Source organism: Pinus tabuliformis, chromosome 3_1 (genome assembly GCF_031772625.1).
Source record: "Pinus tabuliformis cultivar Carrire ecotype Pingquan chromosome 3_1, CPIR1, whole genome shotgun sequence".
NCBI lineage: Eukaryota > Viridiplantae > Streptophyta > Pinopsida > Pinales > Pinaceae > Pinus > Pinus tabuliformis.
In genome coordinates this window covers 173,823,393-173,842,651 of record NC_142301.1, presented here as the reverse complement: position 1 = coordinate 173,842,651, position 19,259 = coordinate 173,823,393, and the positions used below count along the sequence as shown (strand labels likewise).

At 36.5% G+C, this 19,259-nt stretch overlaps 1 protein-coding gene across 1 annotated transcript in view; it reads right to left on the bottom strand.

Moving 5' to 3' along the window:
- Positions 1-2,111: 2,111 nt before the first annotated feature.
- LOC149186360 (endoplasmic reticulum oxidoreductin-1-like) overlaps positions 2,112-19,259 on the bottom strand; it is a 34,989-nt gene continuing 17,841 nt past the window's right edge. Inside the window, exons 3-9 of the mRNA XM_089410984.1 lie at positions 6,316-6,571; positions 6,013-6,123; positions 5,188-5,306; positions 4,801-4,905; positions 4,421-4,623; positions 2,687-2,810; positions 2,112-2,561 (exon numbers count right to left, since the gene is read on the bottom strand). Coding sequence (XP_089267110.1) covers positions 2,406-2,561; positions 2,687-2,810; positions 4,421-4,623; positions 4,801-4,905; positions 5,188-5,306; positions 6,013-6,123; positions 6,316-6,571 — 1,074 coding nt within the window. The 3' untranslated portion in view covers positions 2,112-2,405. The remainder of the gene's footprint in view (positions 2,562-2,686; positions 2,811-4,420; positions 4,624-4,800; positions 4,906-5,187; positions 5,307-6,012; positions 6,124-6,315; positions 6,572-19,259) is intronic.

The following is a 19,259-nucleotide window of genomic DNA, read 5'->3' as shown; positions in this document are numbered from 1 at the left end:
AATTTTAATCTCAAACATATTGCCATTAATATATAGGTTCCCATTATATCACAATAATCTTAATCTCAAATATATTGCCATTAATATATAGTTTCCCATTATATCACATATTAAATGTAGCCCCTCCTATTATCCCATCTCAAACATATTGCCATTAATATATAGTTTCCCATTATATCACATATTAAATGTAGCCCCTCCTATTATCCCATCTCAAACATATTGCCATTAATATATAGTTTCCCATTATATCACATATTAAAGGTAACCCCTCCTATTATCCCATCTCTAATCTTTTAGATGCTTATCTCTAATCTTTTACATGCTTCTCTCTATTTATTGATTGTATTAATCTCAAACATATTACAATTACCATTATATCACATATTAAAATATTAAATGTAGCCTCTATCTCATCTGGTCACATTTCTGATCTTTTGCACGCTTCTCTATATTTATTGATAGTCTTAATCTCAATCATACTACAATTAATATATGGAGAACTAAAAGAAAGGACTAATAATTTAAAAGGTGCACAGTGAGGTTACACTCATTTAACAGACGCTTTTGGTTTTATGATGTAGGGATTTCCAATTAATATATGGAGAACTAAAAGAAAGGACTAACAATTTAAAAGGTGTACAGTGAGGTTACACTCATTTAACAGACGCATTTGGTTTTATAATGTAGGGATTTCCAATTCGTAATTTTGCATACTGACTCCTACGTTGATTTTCCATATTGACTTCTACGTTGACTCCTACGTTGATTTTCCATATTGACTTCGGAGTAGTCTTTAACGCGACTTTTTGAAAGCCTTTCCGGCAATTTTTTCCGGTGAAAATCCGGCAGTAATTTATTGGAATCCAAGTTTGATAGCTAATTTCTGCACAATGAAACCGTCCCAGGGGTTTTTCAGGGTGCTGAATCCGAATATGCAGTTAAAAAACCATTTTAACTGCAACAAATCATGATTTCATCTCAATTTCTTCCGCCGGATTCCATCACCGGAATGTCAAAAAGTCGCATTATAGACAATACGTTGCATGTTTTCTCAGTGGGCAAATATCACGCTCTCTATTTCCTAACAATCATTAGCTGTGATACTCATTTCACAAACTCGTTAAGTGTGATGCTCATTTCACAGATGCATTAGGTATGACAATGTACTAATACAACTTGTAAATTTGAATATTTACTTCTATGCCGCAAGCTTTGTAAGTTTCTTTTCAGTTTGGTAAATTTCATGTTCTCTCTTAACTAAGTTTGGTAAATATCATGTTCTCTGTTAACTAACGTGCGTCGTGTAATTGCAAGGGAGGCTTTAATCTTGGAAAAGTCCAAAAGAACATCGCTCTGGATCTACTACCAAAGGAAAACTACATCTCCTTTCAGCCTTTCTACCTACAATTTTCAACCCAAGAAGAATAAATAGAACGATTCAAAGAAACATGGGAAAAGAGAAAATGATGTGATGTGTTCACTCTCGCTAACGAAAGGGAAAAAGAGCAGGTTCAATTCCCAGTAAGCATGCTCCAGAGTTAGACTAGGCTGAGTCCCAAAAATCTTGACGGCCTATGGCCAGTGCTTATTGCCCATGGATGCAGTGTTTTTCGAAGCAAAGATGGAAAGGGCAAAAGGAAAAGGAAAAATATGCCACAATTTATACTTACAGTTCAAAGCTCCCTTCACAATCTGATTATCACCCCTGTAAAAAAATGTACCTTTTTACAAAGTAATCAAAGAAAATCATTATGATAAGAGAATCGAGTATGATTATTGATTCCTGAACATTACATAGATGCCGTTTGTCATTCCAGATGATGATGAATCAAATTTGAACGCTTTCACCCACTCCAAAACACTGTATCTAAACAGTTCTCAGCAACTTTGCGTCTGAATTATAAAATTACAGTTCTAAGAAGTCTCATTAAAGTTAATCATTTGGCAGGGAAGGTATCCATAAGATTCAAACCTTACTTCTCCTCATATCAGTGCTCCTTACAAACATAAAGCAATGCACTACAGTTTTAAGACGTTGATGTACATTTTAATGTTACAACCATGGGTCAATGGACCATAGTTCTAAGATGTCAATGCACATTTCAATGTCACAACCATGGGCCAATGCCAAATGAACTACTGTTTTAAATTAATGTACATTTCAATGATTTTAACAACCCACGTCAAAAAGAGACAAGGGCGGTATAACTAAACCAAAGTTGATCAAAGCATACACCATTCATTAGTTAATGTACATTTTAATGATTGTAACATCCCACGTTAAAAAGATTAAAGGGCGGTATCGCTAGACCAAAGCTGATCAAAGCATGCACCATCCGATTTGTTCAGGACAGGTATCTCCAAATAATCCTTCAGAGGCAAAATGAAGGAAAAGATGCTCTCTATAAACTCTGAAGACTGGAGGCTGCAATTTGTCCATCCTTTATAGCATCCTTAGTTACAGGGGCTAAATCGTCCAGTATTTTAACTGACTCTGATAATCTACTGAGAAGATTTATTAATGCAATCACTTCATTTCTTTGTAACTGCAGCTGTGCCTGTTATACAACAACATAAAATAAACAACAGCATGTTACTAAATAGCAATAATGCATGATCACGAAATGTATGATGTGAAACAACTGCAAGTGGAAGCTCCCACTTCTAGAAAAACCATTCTTACCGATGGGTTTATCAAGTCATTGCCATCCACTGAGAAAAGTATTTTCATAGCTGTTCCAAGACCAAGGATTTGAAGCTTCCCCCACAGCCGACATTTTTCACATCCAACACAGTCCATCAGAGCACTGTATAGCACATACAACAAACAACATACAACAAAGTCCATCAAAGCACTGTATAGCACATATAACAAACAACATACCACAAACAAGAATGACTTATGTAGCAATTGATTACATCTTTATCAGATCATTTATCTTTTTCAAACCAGCGTAAATCTATCTTAACTCCGGATCTACCAAGCACTGAGAAGGATCAAATCCCTTAAGAGTGCAAAACTTCAAAAAAGGTTTGCACCTGAAAAAATTTCACTTCTCTCAGCACTTCGCAGATCTCAAGTTAAAATGGATAATGTATGTAAATTTCACATCTCTATATAGAAATATTCTTATTTTTTATCCAACACAGTGTATAGCACATACAATATACAACAAACAAGAATGACTTATGACTTGTGTAGCAATTGATTACATCTTTATCAGATCATCTATCTTTTTCAAACCAGCATAAATCTATCTTAACTCCAGATCTACCCAGCGCTGAGAAGGATCAAATCTCTTAAGAGTGCAAAACTTCCAAAAAGGTTTGCACCTGAAAAGATTTCATTTCTCTCAGCGCTTCGCAGATCTCAAGTTAAAATGAATAATGTGTATAAATTTCACATCTCTATATAGAAATATTCTTATTTTTTTTAAAACCCTGATAATACCTTGACAATTTTTTCTTTGACATGTTTCAAAAAAAAAAATTTGACTTGTCCCGTGTGTGTATGTATATATTCTTATTTTTTTAGTGTGTATATATATATATTCCTATTCTTTTAGAAAAAGAGACAGCTTATTGTAAGTATTAAGTTTTGATATTTTTACTAATTAAGTTTAAACATAAAGTTATGAAATATCATGGTTATGAATATGAACCATTATTATTTTCATTTTTATGGTAAAATGGAACTTAATTTAAAATTACTATTTATATTTTATATATATTTCACATTTTTATATATAAATAAATATTTTTATTTCTAGTTGTATTTTTATTAAATTTAAATATAAAGTTCTCAGGTATCATGGTTACAAATATGAATTGTAATTATTTAATTTTTTTGGTTATATACATATTATGAATTTACAAATATGAATTGTAATTATTTAATTTTTTTGTTATATACATATTATGAATTTTTACCGAAGAAATTGTTTGTAATTGTTATTAATAAAAACAAAAGTACAACATAACAAATTGAATTGAATCAACTTTATTTTTTTATTATTACATTTATTACTTTTAAATTGAGCCAACATTATGTTATATATTATTATTATTTTTTTATTTGACACTTCATTACAACATCTAATCTAATTAGTCACTACAACATCTGCCCATACTAAACTGTAGAGTGCCTCTCGATGCAATTGCACTTTATTACTTTTAAATTGAGCCAACATTATGTTATATATTATTATAATTTTTTTATTTGGCACTTCATTACAACATCTAATCTAATTAGTCACTACAACATCTGCCCATACTGTTTTAATCTGCCCATACTAAACTGTAGTGTGCCTCTCGATGCAACCAGTGCAATTTTATACACTATTATCAGTGCAATTTTATACACTATTATAATCCATAGACTCTAGGACTTCCATTAAATTTGTCATTTAATACAAACCTGATATTTCTGAACTGCAACTGAATTTGACTTTTCAACTCATTTCCATTTTCACCCTTCCATAGCCTGGCCTCATCAAAAGGAATTGGACAAGCTGATTGCAACCGCTTGTTGTATACAAGTTCCTTAACCAATGGCAATGTATTTTGGTCTTCTAATGAATTCATAGTATTGTACTCTGCTTGAGAGAGATAGTCTCCTGCCTGCAGAAGAGGGTCGCATCCATATAGATATTAGTCACCACTTCCACGTATCTGAAAAACTAGGGCTTAAAATTACCACGAAATTGGCCCAATGATAATAAGCCGACTCATACAAAGGATATCAGCAATTTATCGCAGTGTAATGGAACTTGAAAGTAATAATAAGTAATTCATTACCTTTGTCACTGCTCGAAGCACAAAAAGAAACGTGAAGTACAAGTTTCTGACACGGTCAGGATGTTTCAACACCCGTTCATAGAGCAGAGGTGGATTCGGTCCCCACTTAAAAAAGATGATCACAATCAACCACAATAGAGAATGAGACCATATGCCAAGATATCTTTCTATTCTCAGAAATAGAAAACACAGCACAGAGTAATGGCACATAAGTTCAAGCTTCAGAAAATACGACAGAATAACTTTCTGAATGTATCTTCGACACAACAAAGAAACGCAAACCCAAAAGAGCGGATCGGTTGGGAGAACTTACAAAATTCTTCCATCTAGTGTATGTTTGAAAAGGAAAATAACCAACCCAAAAAAGGATCAGTTGGGAGAACTTACTAAATTTTTTCCTTCGTCTAGTAGATATTCTTTAGCAATATGAGCTGAAATGGAAGAATGCATTCCTGAAATAAGCTTGTAGAAAACCCGCCTCTCTGTAGAAGCATCCCCTGGTAAATCTATAACATACATAGATATAGAACAAACAAGGAGAAATCAGAAATACCAATAACACAATCGTTGAGGAATATTACAACTCAACAATAACATAAAATTCCTTATGAATTGGTGATATCACATATTGTCATTAGAGTATAGCACCCTCCAAGGTGCTCAGGTGTCATTATCTATTATTTTATTGAAGCAGATAAGCTTTATCTAAAGAAACACAAAAATTCTTTTTTTTTACGGAATGTACATCACAGGGAAGCCCACCAGGCACTTTGTCTCATTACAAGGATGGTTGGTACTCAGGGTAAACTGAACAGTTGCAGTTTTCACAACATAACCTGATGGGGACATCAACTGAAGCCCACAATTCATAGAGACAACCAACCAGGGACTTGACCATGTGACCTCATGCTTATAATTTACAACACTCAATTAGTCGAGCTAACCACTGAGATAAATAAACTTGAAGGTTCTGCTAAATGTTAATAGGATTATCTGGAATATTATGCACATCTGCTAGGTAGACAGGAATACTGGAATATTACGCACATCTGCTAGATAGACAAAAGTCACGAATGTGGGGGTGAAAACAATGTAGGCCCTCCTCAAAATCCAATTGAATTATGGGAAACCAATGCTTGACATCTTTGAGGGTAGCAATGTATGCTGTCATATAAAACTATACGTCATATAGTTGTGTAACTATAAACTCACCGTTCATACAATGCTTTTTGTATATCGTATCCCATATCCTTCTAGCTGATGGCCCCATGTATCCAGTGTAACGTTCAGGATTTAGTAGAAGATTCACATATGTCATTTCCGCTACATAAAAGAACAAACAAAAAGATTATTATTACGAAGGAATCTCTATGTTGCCAAAATGTCCTAGTAATTGTTAATAATATTCCGTTATTGCCAAATTGAGAATATTTTGCTGCTGTCAAATTACTTCTAGAATGCTTTATTTACATATATCATCACCTCCAGACTCCTAAAAAGGAAACTAATACTCACAGTTGTCCGTCTCATCATCATATGTCCAGGGATTGTCGGTTTCCATCCAGCCGCTGAAAGCCTTTTTATCTAGAGTTCGGTCAACCATAGCTTGAGGTTTTCCTTCTTGGCATTTTAAGTCATCAACAGGAAGCTGTCCATTTGGTCCTTTAAAAGTCTCAGGAAACTCATGTTCTGGACACTCACAGACACTACAATCTCTGAGACGGCACATCCCATCATCAGGCCAGAATGGGCAATCACACCATAATTTTACCTAAATACAGTAATCAATATAGAAACAGTGATTACAAGAGCTGTAAAGCATCTCATGGTAAAATTTAACCATAAATAAATATCTATAAATGATTGTATCCGTACAGTAATTTATTCTCATTGACAATACAAAAGCAACCAAACTAGGAATGCATAACCAAGATATTAGTAAAAATATTAAAAAATTAAAATCTATGCAAAACAGAAAACACTGGCATTCCAAATATGATTTCTCTTACAGAACAGTGATATTAAATATGTAAGATGGCTTGGGCACATTGCACAATTAGCTCCTCCCAGTTTAAAGAGAAGTCCAGAGCCTTCATGGGCTTTTCCTCCGATATAATCAAATCAGATGAAAAGGGCAAATCAGACCTAATTGAAAGGTCTGCTGTTAATTTTGTTGTAGTGTGTGCATATAATTTAGGATGTCTGTTATTAGATGCCAGAGATTGCTGGCACTTTCAGTTGCTGCTTGTCGGTCCTCTAGTTAGGCCTCTGTCAATCTGCCCAAGAGCACATAGATCTTCATAATTGAAGAAAGAACAATAAACTATATGACCTCTCATCTAGACCATCAAAACGAGGCATGCTGCACTAATCACCAGAGCAATTGCAAGTGGGAAAAGAACCTATGACATCTTATTAATACTACTAAGTTGACAATGAATTACATTAATGGTTTGTTGGTCATATTCACCTGTCACATCAAGTACAGTTGAGGCACCAGATCACATCATCCACTTTGGTCAAAATGGTCTAGTTTTACTCAAAAGTAGTTCTTTGGATAGGTATTGACGTGCATTTGGAAATTGTAGCAAACATCATTGTAGAGAGGGCACCTTAGGATTGCAAGTTGACTGCCCTCAGTCTTGTCTCTGTTGCACATTCTACATGTTATATTACTTCACTGGGCCTTGGGGGTAGTTCAAATTCCAGTCTCATGATTTGGTTTGAGTGAGTTGGTTTCAGTCATGCTAAAGTTCATCTTGCTAGTGAAGTTGAAATTAACTAGACCAGCATCATCCATCTTGTTCAGCAGTCCAATTTCAGTCAAAACCAAAGCAATACTAGTTGTTGAATCAGTATTGATGTGCATTTGGAAATTGTAAGAGATATTGTTCCAGAAAGGGCACATTAGGATTACAAGCTGGCGATTCTCAGTCTTGTTCCTGTTGGATATATTCTACATGCTATATTTCCTCACTATGCATTGGGGGTTGTTCATCTTCCAGTCTCACATTTTAGTTTGTGCAAGTTGGTTCTGGCCATGGTCATGTTCATTTTGCTTTTCTAGTCACTGAATCAGTATGTCGATCTTTGTAAACATTGTTCCATGGAGACGTGTCCCCCAAGGTGGGGTGCACGCACCCCGCGCTTCCCACTTCCAGAAAGGGCACATTGGGATTACAAGCCAGACATCCTAAGTCTTGTTTCTGTTGCATATATTCTACATGTTATATTTCCTCACTATGCCGTGGGAGTTGTTCATCTTCCAGTCTCACATTTTAGTTTGTGCAAGGCGCTTCCCACTTCTAGAAAGGGCACATTGGGATTACAAGCCAGACATCCTTAGTCTTGTTTCTGTTGCATATATTCTACATGTTATATTCCTCACTATGCCTTGGGGATTGTTCATCTTCTAGTCTCACATTGTAGTTTGTGCAAGTTGGTTCTGGCCATGGTCATGTTCATTTTGCTTTTCTAGTCACGGAATCAGTATGTCTGTCTTTGTAAACATTGTTCCACGGAGACGTGTCCCCCAAGGTGGGGTGCACGCACCCCACGCTTCTCACACTCTTGGGACAAGGGGACGCCTAGGGAAACATTTTCCATGTCCCTCTTTTGGGGAGACATAAGGGGAAACATCTTGTGGGCGCCCCCTTCCTCCATAAAGGGCTAGGTGTCCCTCATTAATTTTGCTTGAAAACAATAATTTCTGAGTGGGGAAGCTTAATATTGAACCCTAGCCCTACTAATGCTATGTAATTAATGGTAGTGATAAGAATAAAAGTGACATTCTCCTTTATCTTTCATTTTCATCATTTTACTTAAATTTTTAGCATTACCATTAATTGACTCAGGATGTTTGAGAGTGGTTCTGACCTCATTGGATTTCATATGGAGAAAGTGGAATTTTAGATCCCACTCAAAATCCACAGACTTAACAGTTCTCAAGATTGGGGGCATTGCAATGTTTCCATTGGATTCTATCATGTATGAGGGTCTAGAACTAACATTTAATCAACAGCACCAAGCCCAGAAGCACCCCTCTTGATGGGGGACAGGTAACCCTTGAAATTTAAAAAATATATATATAAATTATAAAAAACAAAATTTCGATTAAAAACTTAAAACTAGAAAGAAAAATACATAACAAATATCAAAACCTAAACTAATTTGCAATCCCCAACTCATTTGATTTAGCAAGCTTACCTCTACTCGGCTTACTGCGCAATGCTATCTGACTTACCAGTTAACTATTGCCTCTCCTCCCTCGCGGTGCTCCTTCAATGCTCATTGTCCATTTTTTATTTTCAGTTTTAACTTTTGAGTCGTGACTCTAGATATCGATGACCTTAAGGCTTAGACTGATTCTTTAACTCATTACTCTTTACTATTTGAGTTTGAGTTATATCAATTTACTATCCCAATCTTCTGACTTCAGTATCTACTATATTCTATTTCGCTTAGTAATAATTAAATTTTAGAATGATGAATTTAAATTTTAAATCAATTTAGAATCTAGAATTGTTAAACACACATGGAATGTGGACAGCAAGAGTAGGATAAATCGTGAGTTTCATTCTATTAACAATATTCACATATAAATACAATTCGTTGTGACCCTTGGTCTTCATATACCAAGTGGTCTCTTGGACTCCGGCAACTGTTCACATTGCACACCAACCCTTAGAGGATTAGGTGTCCAACATGCCCCCCCTTAATCCGAAGGGGTATGTATGAGTCCAAGAAGAGAGTTGTAATACAAAAGGTGCAAAAATGCATGGCAGCACTAGGCTGAATGTGCTCTCTGAAATGTTTGCATAAGGAGGTGGTTTAAGGATGACCACCAACATTGGAATGTTTAATGCAATTCCCGGAACTCTTCCAAATCTGGCATGACGCTGAAGTCTTCTACTAGAGGAAGTGCTCCTAATGCTTTGAAGAGGGAGACTTTCAACCTAGAAAAGGGAGGTCTACAACCTGCATAAAAAGGGAGAACCTCAACCTAAAAAGGGAGGTCTCACCGCACATAGATGGTTTAAGGCTAACCACCAACCAAAGGCATGCTCAGGGGCATCTCTGTCTCTAGCTACAACTCTGAATCTGGTGTGGCAGGTTGTGGCTCAGGCTCGCTTGATGTGGCTTTGAAGCTTGTAGATGACCATCACTTCCCCCCCTGTCAGATACAAGGTGAGAAGATGGAAAAAAACTCAACTGCAAGACCTTTTAATATTCTAGAAGAGATTATGATATATGACTGAAATATCTTCTTGGTTGTTGAAGCCCATTGCCAAGAAACGATCCATCCAAGATGAATCTTTGTTCTTGCAGGAAGCTTGTTTTTGAAGCATTTGTTTGAAGAATGAGTGGTTTTATGACGGCGCTCACATGGACGAAGATCAAAACATTGATCTTTCGTATGGCCAACTCAGTCACAAATGTTGGCATTTAACATTATGTTGTTGTTGTGGAAGAGGAGTAGAATCTGGAACAGCTAAGAATGAACTGTCATAAAGAAATCCAGCACTCTGAAACTGGATGGACTTTGAGTAATCTAGAATATGAAAGGACACTCCTTGTCATATCCAAGACCAGTTTTGTGCTTGTTATGGCGAAGTTCTTCCCAAGGTCTGATGATGGGCTTGGGAAGTGGAACCTGAATATCTGCATCTTTATACAAAACTGCTCTTGAAATGGGTACTGCATTTGCAATTTCTTATTGTTGATGGGAATCTGTCTCAATGTTCTGAACAAAAATAGGTTCAGAATGATGTCTATTATGTTGTAGCTCTTCTTGTTGTAGTTGTGTCTCAAGCTGCAAAAACTCAATTTTTTCTTGTGCATTGTGCAAACTAGTTCTAATGTCAGCAAGAGAAGCTTTGTTGATTCTTACTGTATCATGATCAGAGGAATGTCTCAGAGTTTTTAAGAACTCTAATACTTCACCAATTCCAGTTATTTTATCCATTGTCAAAATTACACTTAAAACTGATCACAACTATGAACCTTCAATTATTTGTTGTAATAATCTTCACAACTGGAGCAAGTGACTTGAATTTGTTGCTTCCTTTTATAGTTCCATAAGCATCATCCCACGCAACATTCAAGCATTGAACCATATGCATCGCATGGTTGCATTCAAACTATTCAACACTACATCCAACAAAATTTGCATACTAATACAATGGGTTGACCTTCATTGAGATTCTCTTCTTCATATGCCAAAATATGCACTCAATGGTCGTGGTGAATAAAACTGTACCAGAACTGTGTACGTAGTTTCACATAGCTTATTGGTTCAACGCATATACTTGGAAGGGGATTTCCACTAAAAAGGAAGCGACAACAATAAGAATTCAGTCTCCTCCTTCACATTGAATGGAAATCAAGGTAACAGTATAACTGGGAATGATATTATTCTACCAGAAAATGTGTATAGTCGTGTGGTTATGGGAATCACATCTCAAATATCGCCTCCTCCACGCCCTCAACAGAGACTAATTTTATGACAGGTTTGGACATGAGCTCTTGACTGAAATGTTGGGCGTCATACCCATTTTTTATTTCTTTTTTCGATTTTCCCATAAAACTGACCCCTCGCAATACTCATCTGCAAAAGCATCTTCTCTTTACTTCCTTCGTGGGCATGGGCACTATCCATTACAAAAGTAAAGTCTTCCCTTTGTAATCCAGTACTACTAGTAAAGAACCAAACAGCCAGATTCCAAATTGTTGCATCACGAACCTGGGGCAGCGTCAATTAATATCAATGCATTACGTTGTAATCTTTCAACAACCTTAACTCATTAGGATGCATTCGCCTTTGATACATAGACCAACTGCAACTGCATGACCCTATCACTATCACTCAATTTGGAAGAAAATAATAATATACAAACTGAAGAAGCGTATTTGCTCCTTTTTCTTGTCCAACACTGAATCTGTTCATTAAACTATGTGTCGTAATTGAACCTGGAAATCCTGTGTGACTTTTGAAAAATATGGAAAACTTCCTTAACCTCTTATCTTGATTGGGATTCAAGAAAGATTCAACAATATCTTCTGCACCGTCATGCTTGTTGCGGTGAGCTGATTGGATTAGTCCTTTCGGCGTCTCCTGGAAATCCTTTTCCGAATTTGCTATCTACTATTATTTTTATCAAAGTATTTCAACAATTGCTGCAATAATGTATCCGACGAGCAAGCACTGAGAAGCATAAGCAGCAGAAAGAGAGGGTGGCAAAAGGAGGTCTCTCCTCAGTTCTGTATTTCATATCCAACAGGTCAGACCAGTGTTAAAAATATTCCAGTGCACGACCTTCAAATCTCAAGGAGAGTCATCCATCACACAAACTGATTGAAATTTCACACAGAAAATTTGAATCGACCCACACAATGTGGCAGAACGTATATGGTTGAACACACCGAGATGTTGGGCATGCAGAGAGAGCATTACATATTTGTAATTAGTTGGGCTGCTAGAAAGAATTTAATAAAGCAAAGGAGCTACAGGGTAGAGAAACATATCTTAATGCTTTTCAGCACTGTACGCAACCAGAGTGCAGTTAGGAAAGAGAGATGTCAAAGGAGTTATATTGGCCTATTTCTAAACTTAGCTCGGACTAGCTCAGGATGGCAGAGGCATTTTGAGGAATTTTGAGGCATAACAATGATACTCGTTTTTCGGAGCACATATATCAGACGGGCGATTCTGAGGCAGAGAGGAATAACTTATGGTGAAGGGAACGTTGATGTGTTATGCATACAATGCTAGCCAAGGATAAATCGTGTTAGACCAGATAAGAATAGACAAGGTAGCGTCCAGAATGGCAGAGCGACACTTCTGCAATGGCAGAGAGCGTTTCTTTGCCCCCTAAGCCTTCACGAAAAAAGGTTTTAGATAGATATGTAATAGGTTGTTGGCGCTCCTCAGAGCAACTGCAATAGGCACATAGGAGTTACAACTGAGCAGAAAGATTTGATATGAGAAGACTGGCACAAAAACACTAGCAGATAGGTAAATAGGCAGATCTGACAACCTTTAGTTAGGTGTGGATGGTAGCGCTGAGCGCCCAGGCTCAAGATGTGGGAGCTGAGAGGACAGAGTCACCAACAATAACGTTCACGACCATTCATTTCTTGTTGGCTTCCCCAGGCTTTATGCTGAGTATGAGGAGACTCGTCGTTTTTTGCTATGTCGAGAATGCAAATAGAAAGACCAAAAAACCAGTGGTTCAAATTGGAGCAGGGCCAGAATTCGCCCGCTCTGATACCATGTTAAAACTCACATGGAATGTCGACAGCAAGAGTAGGATAAATCGTGAGTTTCATTCTATTAACAATATTCACATATAAATACAATTCCTTCTGACCCTTGGTCTTCATATACCAAGTGGTCTCTTGGACTTCAGTGACTGTTCACATTCCACACCAACCCTTAGAGGATTAGGTGTCCAACAAGAATGATGAATGATAAATTTAACTTTTAAATCAATGTGGATTCTAAAATGATGAATATGGATCAATGTATTTATGCTTTCATTATTGAAAGCATATATGTGTGTGTGTACTAAAAAAATATTATATAACCCTGACATCACCCTTAAATATCCCTAAAATTTGAGGGTACTCCCACACGTCCCCCTTGTGCATCTCCCTACACGTAAGTTGCACTGAAACAGATACAGGAGCGGATATGGATACGGGGTTTGAAACAGATACAACAAATTTTCAAAAAATTTGGATACCGGCAAGGAAACGACATATCTCATATTCGTTTAAACTGTGAGTGGGTATTGACATTTTAATCAAAGGTGCCAACTTGAATGTTATAATAATCATTGATGATGATGATGACAATGTTTATACTGAATTGATGACGGTGATTTGTTTATGTTGAATTCATGATGATGATTATGTATTTTTAAATATAGAATCTAGATTCTAAAGACTAAAAGATGAATGATAATATGAAATTTTTATTTTATCATATGATAAAATAAAAATTTCATATTATCATTCATCTTTTAGTCTTTAGAATCTAGATTCTATATTTAAAAATACATAATCATCATCATGAATTCAACATAAACAAATCATCATCATCAATTCAGTATAAACATTGTCATCATCATCATCAATGATTATTATAACATTCAAGTTGGCACCTTTGATTAAAATGTCAATACCCACTCACAGTTTAAAGGAATATGAGATTGTTTTCAGAGTCACATCATACTTCATGAAATTATATATTTTTCTAATGAATTTGACAACACTAACACAGAGGCAACATAGTGAATTTGACTTTGTAAATAGTATGTTGCACAGTATCTTGGTCTAGACTCTAAAGGAGTCATGACATAGAAATATTGTTTAGTATCACCGAATATAATGTAAATTTAATCATTGTAAATAACAACGTCTACACATTATAAATTGGATTGTATTCCAGTAGCTACAACAAGAGATGCTTTGAAATTCATAGAAAGAAGCTGGATTTATTTATTCACAACCTAAGATCATATGACCAAGAATCAAGATGCCACAATTTAAGCAATTAAGTATTGTGAAGTATGATACTAGTAAAGAAATGTTGAGAAATTTAACCTAATGCAAAGAAACTGCTTCCACCAGCCAACTTTGTGGGTAACAACTTTCCTTCTTGATTTCATAGATACCTTATGAGTTTCCATTCCAAATTCATCCTTTAGATCTGGCATTGTTGAAAACTTGTTGGCAAATACCTCTATCATGTCATGAATCCGTTGTCAAGATAAATGTTAACATTCAGATGAGTTGTAATCAATCGATATAAGGTCTGCAAAGAATTCAATTGCATTTACATGCTCTGGACAAACAAACCTAAAATATATTGCAATAAAGTGCCTAGAACATTGGAAACCTGGAAAACTAGAAACTTAGAAACTTGGAAAAGTATCCATATTTTCTAGAAACGTATCCAAAATTTCTAGAAACATATCGAAATTTTCTAGAAATGGATCAAATTTTCTTGAAACTCCTTCAAAATGTTTCCAATCTCAGGCTAGTTGTTTCCGAAAAGTGAAATGTGGCAAAAACGTTTCCATGTCGTTTCCAAGCCGTTTCGTACGCGTTTCCGTATCCAAAACACCAAACGGTATTTTTGGGAGTTGGGTGCAGCGTTTCTAATAACTTAGCCCTACACCCACATCCCCTGTCCCAAAGTCTTGTGGAACATAGGGAATGTCTTCAAGAGTTCAATAGTTCTATGTTGATGATGACCAGATATTCATAAACCCTTCCACATTTGTATTGAGTTGGGTTATCACAAGCCCACTCTCTCTCTCTTATTACAAATATGGTTGTCTCTCTATTGAGTTGTGTATGCCCTCTCCTTTTGTACTTCATAATCTTTGTCTACGACCCCGTGCTTAGATTAAGGGATCAATAGTTTAATGTTGGCATTGCTTTTGGAGTTAAGCAATTCTATGTTGACGATGCTTGGGTATTCATAAACCCTGTAGAAAATCCACAAAAATCTGCAACTGCTCGAATGAACAATCTGAAAGCTAGTTCCTTTTCATTAGGACACACATTTTCTCTACTTAATTTGCAACGGAATAGGAATAAGATAAAAACAAGCACACAATTCAAAACACAATTTTCTTTTCTAGGGAACCCAGTGTTGAAGAATCTAGGGCAATTAGAATTAATGTGGTTCTTCTTAGCTTGATAACTATTTGTGAGGTGTTTTAACTTTTCTTTTTAACACAAATTTTTTCTAGGGAACCCAATGTTGAAGAATCTAAGACAATTAGAATTAATGTGGTTCTTGCTTGATAACTATTTGTGAGGTGTTTTAACTTTTATTCTTAGCATAGTCTTCACTTATTATTATAGTGTGTATTCTTAGTTCATCAAATAGCTACCAAAACAAGGAGACAAGAACACACAATGTTGGCTATCTGCCAAGGCCAAAACCTCTCCCTCTTGGAGAGGAAAACCCGCACAAAATTCTTCTTATAGAGATTCCAATTGACGAATACCAAGACCATGACCCTTGACCTTCTAAGCCACTCCAAGACCAAGACACCAATCCTCTTCTTTGTCACTGCTGAGATCATCACTGCATCACTGAGATCTTCATTACTGCTGCAACATCATAGTTGCATCTTCACTGAGGTCTTCATCAACAAGATCTTCATATTGATATATGTATACATCCATGAGTGTTGTACTGAGATCATGATCTTGCAGCTCTGCCTTCATTAGGATCGTGATTGTGTTTACATGATTGCTTGAATGTCAAGACAAGGAGCATTACTATAGGGTCAACGAGATCTTTATCATCATAATTATGCTGAGAGTATATGCTCCTCTACGTATGCCGAGATCATGTGTGCTTTTGTGGATCCTCCTCAAACATGCCGAGACAATGAGACAGTGACTATAGTTATGCCGAGACAGTGATTACAGTGATCATATTTATGCGTTCAGAAATAATGTCGAGACAGGTATGTCTCTGTTTGATCACCAAGATTTCTTCCTTATAGTTATCCCGAGACTTTGACTAAACTGTCACGTAACTCTTAAGTATGCCGAGATTGTATCTCTCCATTCACAAGTATGTCGAGATTGTATCTTGCACTGAAATCATTATTACACCAAGACTGTAATTACTTCAGAGATACCCAAGATTGCGTCCTCCTGTCATGCGTATTTCAGACCCCTGTATTCATGCGTATTACCCTGTGATAGAGTCCCGAAAATCTCAGACAAGTCTGAGTTTCTTCCTTGTCTTTTGCGGATACCCCAGCTGGGTATATATAGTGGTTTGCCCTCCATATTTAGCCGACCTGAGCCAATGAAGAGTTGTGTCTTCAATGCAAGCCGACATGACATCCTTTAATTCGATAACTGCTTTCTTCATTGTTTTGCTTGCTGCCTTCATCAAGAGGATTGTGCTTGTCTTGGAGGGTTGATCTAGACACTAGGTTGACTCATATACATTACATATATGCTCAAGAAGAGCTCTTTACACATGTCTTTGACTCTTTGACTTTCCTAGACCTATGGAATGAGCAAGAAACTCATTCTTATAATTTACAAAAATAATATTTCTTTTTCTTGACAAGTACAAAGATCAAAATTACATTTGTAAATACTGAACCTAGTTATACTTTCTTCAACACTCCCTCTTAACTAGGGAGGTATTTATAATGGTACTTGGTCATTCTCAATCTGAAGAATTTCTCATAAGAAGAATCGGATTGGTAACCCATCTGTATAGCATCATAGTAACCAACATTGTTTATAGCAAGGCCTTGACTAACAGCTTTATCTCTCATAAGATCATAGCACAATGTTGGCGAGACTAATGATTTATAGACACCTTTATCATTCTCTCAAGGTACATACCCACCCGGGTGTTCACTGAGTATGACCTTCTAGGACTACTCTTATCTTGGGTTCCCAGCCCTCAAAGAATATCAGTGATCTTGCCTACTCTTATCTTGGATGCCCTACACATCCTCAAAGAGCATCAGATGCCAGATGATTACCCAATCCTCCATTCTATCTTCCAGGTAAAGACAAGAATGTTGTGTCTATCATGTGTCTACATTTCCATTCATGGCGTTCACCTAGACTTATGGTTGTTAGTCCCGGTCTAGTGCGTGACACATGAGATAGAAAAACACAATTGTCACTTCCTTTTAATTATGGGTGATCTAATCCAAGCTCCCTCTTGATCAGGGACCTATCAGAGCTCCCTCTTAGCTAAGGACTCTTCTATACATCAGCAACTTCTTCTTCGTGGGTCCTTCAGCTGCTTGATCAACTTCTCTCCTTGATGTCATGAAAATCAGTTGAGCTTCTTTCTTGTAGGGCAACAGTCATCAATCACTTTCCTCCTTAGTTCGTCATGTCATTCCTTTCTTCATGGAAAGTGGCCTTCTTCATATTTGGAACCTTCGTCATATGACTACTTTCTCATCATGCTTCTTCCATTCATCACATGAATGCTAGTTGTACTTGTAAGTAGCCCTACATGAACTTATCCAGATATTATTCAAGAAATCAAATATACCATTAAATCGTACCTTACTAGGTGGCTCTTCATCATGACATCCTTCTGTGGGTATCAGCATCCTGCATTCATGTTGACACATCTCCCAAAGATATCCATTGTCAAGGGTCTACATCATCAGAGTCTTCATATCTTTCCTGGATATTTTCTAGTCAAGTCTTCTTGATATTTTAGATGTTGATTGCCTTCATCTGGGTTGCATATCTTACGATCGCTTCCTTCCTTACACATTCCATTCCCAGGGGTCTTTTAATCAGAGTTTCTTAGTTGTGATCAGCCACCTCATAATTCATATGGGGACATATTATGTTGATTTCATCTAGTATGTCTTATGTCTTCTTACATCCTTTCAGAGGAGGAGATCCTTTTTCTCTTGATCATGCTTCTCAAGATAGAAGTAATGATCTATGTTACCTACAACCATATGACATGTCATTATAATATTAAACACAAGCATACATACCTTATTTTTACCTTCAGGTCATCGAGGCTTCTTCCAGCAGCTTCCTTGATTGAAGAGATCTTCAATCCCTTGATCTGCTTCATGTCATCACGTCATCGTCTCATGGATTCCATGAGTTGGAGTTCCTGTTGAAACACTTGCTTCCTCTCTAGATTAGTGAATCCTACGATGAGGATTCCATCAGAGAATTTTGAGGATCTGGTATATCCCCAACTGGCAGATGTTTCCTTTTTGACTTGATGTATGATGAGCCTTGTCCTAGATGACTTCTTCCTTTCCTACAATGTCCACTGAGGTTTCTAAGACCTATATCCTTCATGTTTTGTCTATCATGGACTTTGTCCTTCATGATTCCCATGGAGATGTCATGAGTTCTTGTTTCTAATGCTTCCATGATGCCACGATGCATCTTATCATCATTGTCATATCTTATAGCAGAAGCTTATGATAGGACCCTTTTGTGAGGGATACCATCTTACTCATGAGAGATTTGTTACTCCCTCTTTCCATGGCCCTTTTCTTCAACTTCCTCCATCTGTCCAGTGATATGAGCTTCCATAATTTTAGCTATACCTATTCTGCCTTGTTTGAGGACCAAACTTCCATTTCCTTTCTGCACATGATTTAGTCCTTTACCCTTCAATACTTTTGCCATCAACTTGTCTTTATCTATTTAGCATAAAGACCATAAGTTGTCGAATGAGGTAACCTTCTTATCTTATGGATATTTGTTACCTTGATTATTTGTTAGTGCATTAAGGTTAACCTTCTTATCTTATGGATATTTGTTACCTTGATTATTTGTTAGTGCATTATGGTTATCTTCCTTTCTAGGTCTTGTAGATGGAAGATATCCTACATCCTTTGATACCCTTTACTTTCATGTAGATCAAATTTCATGTGACCTTCTTCATTGCATCTTTAGAGAAT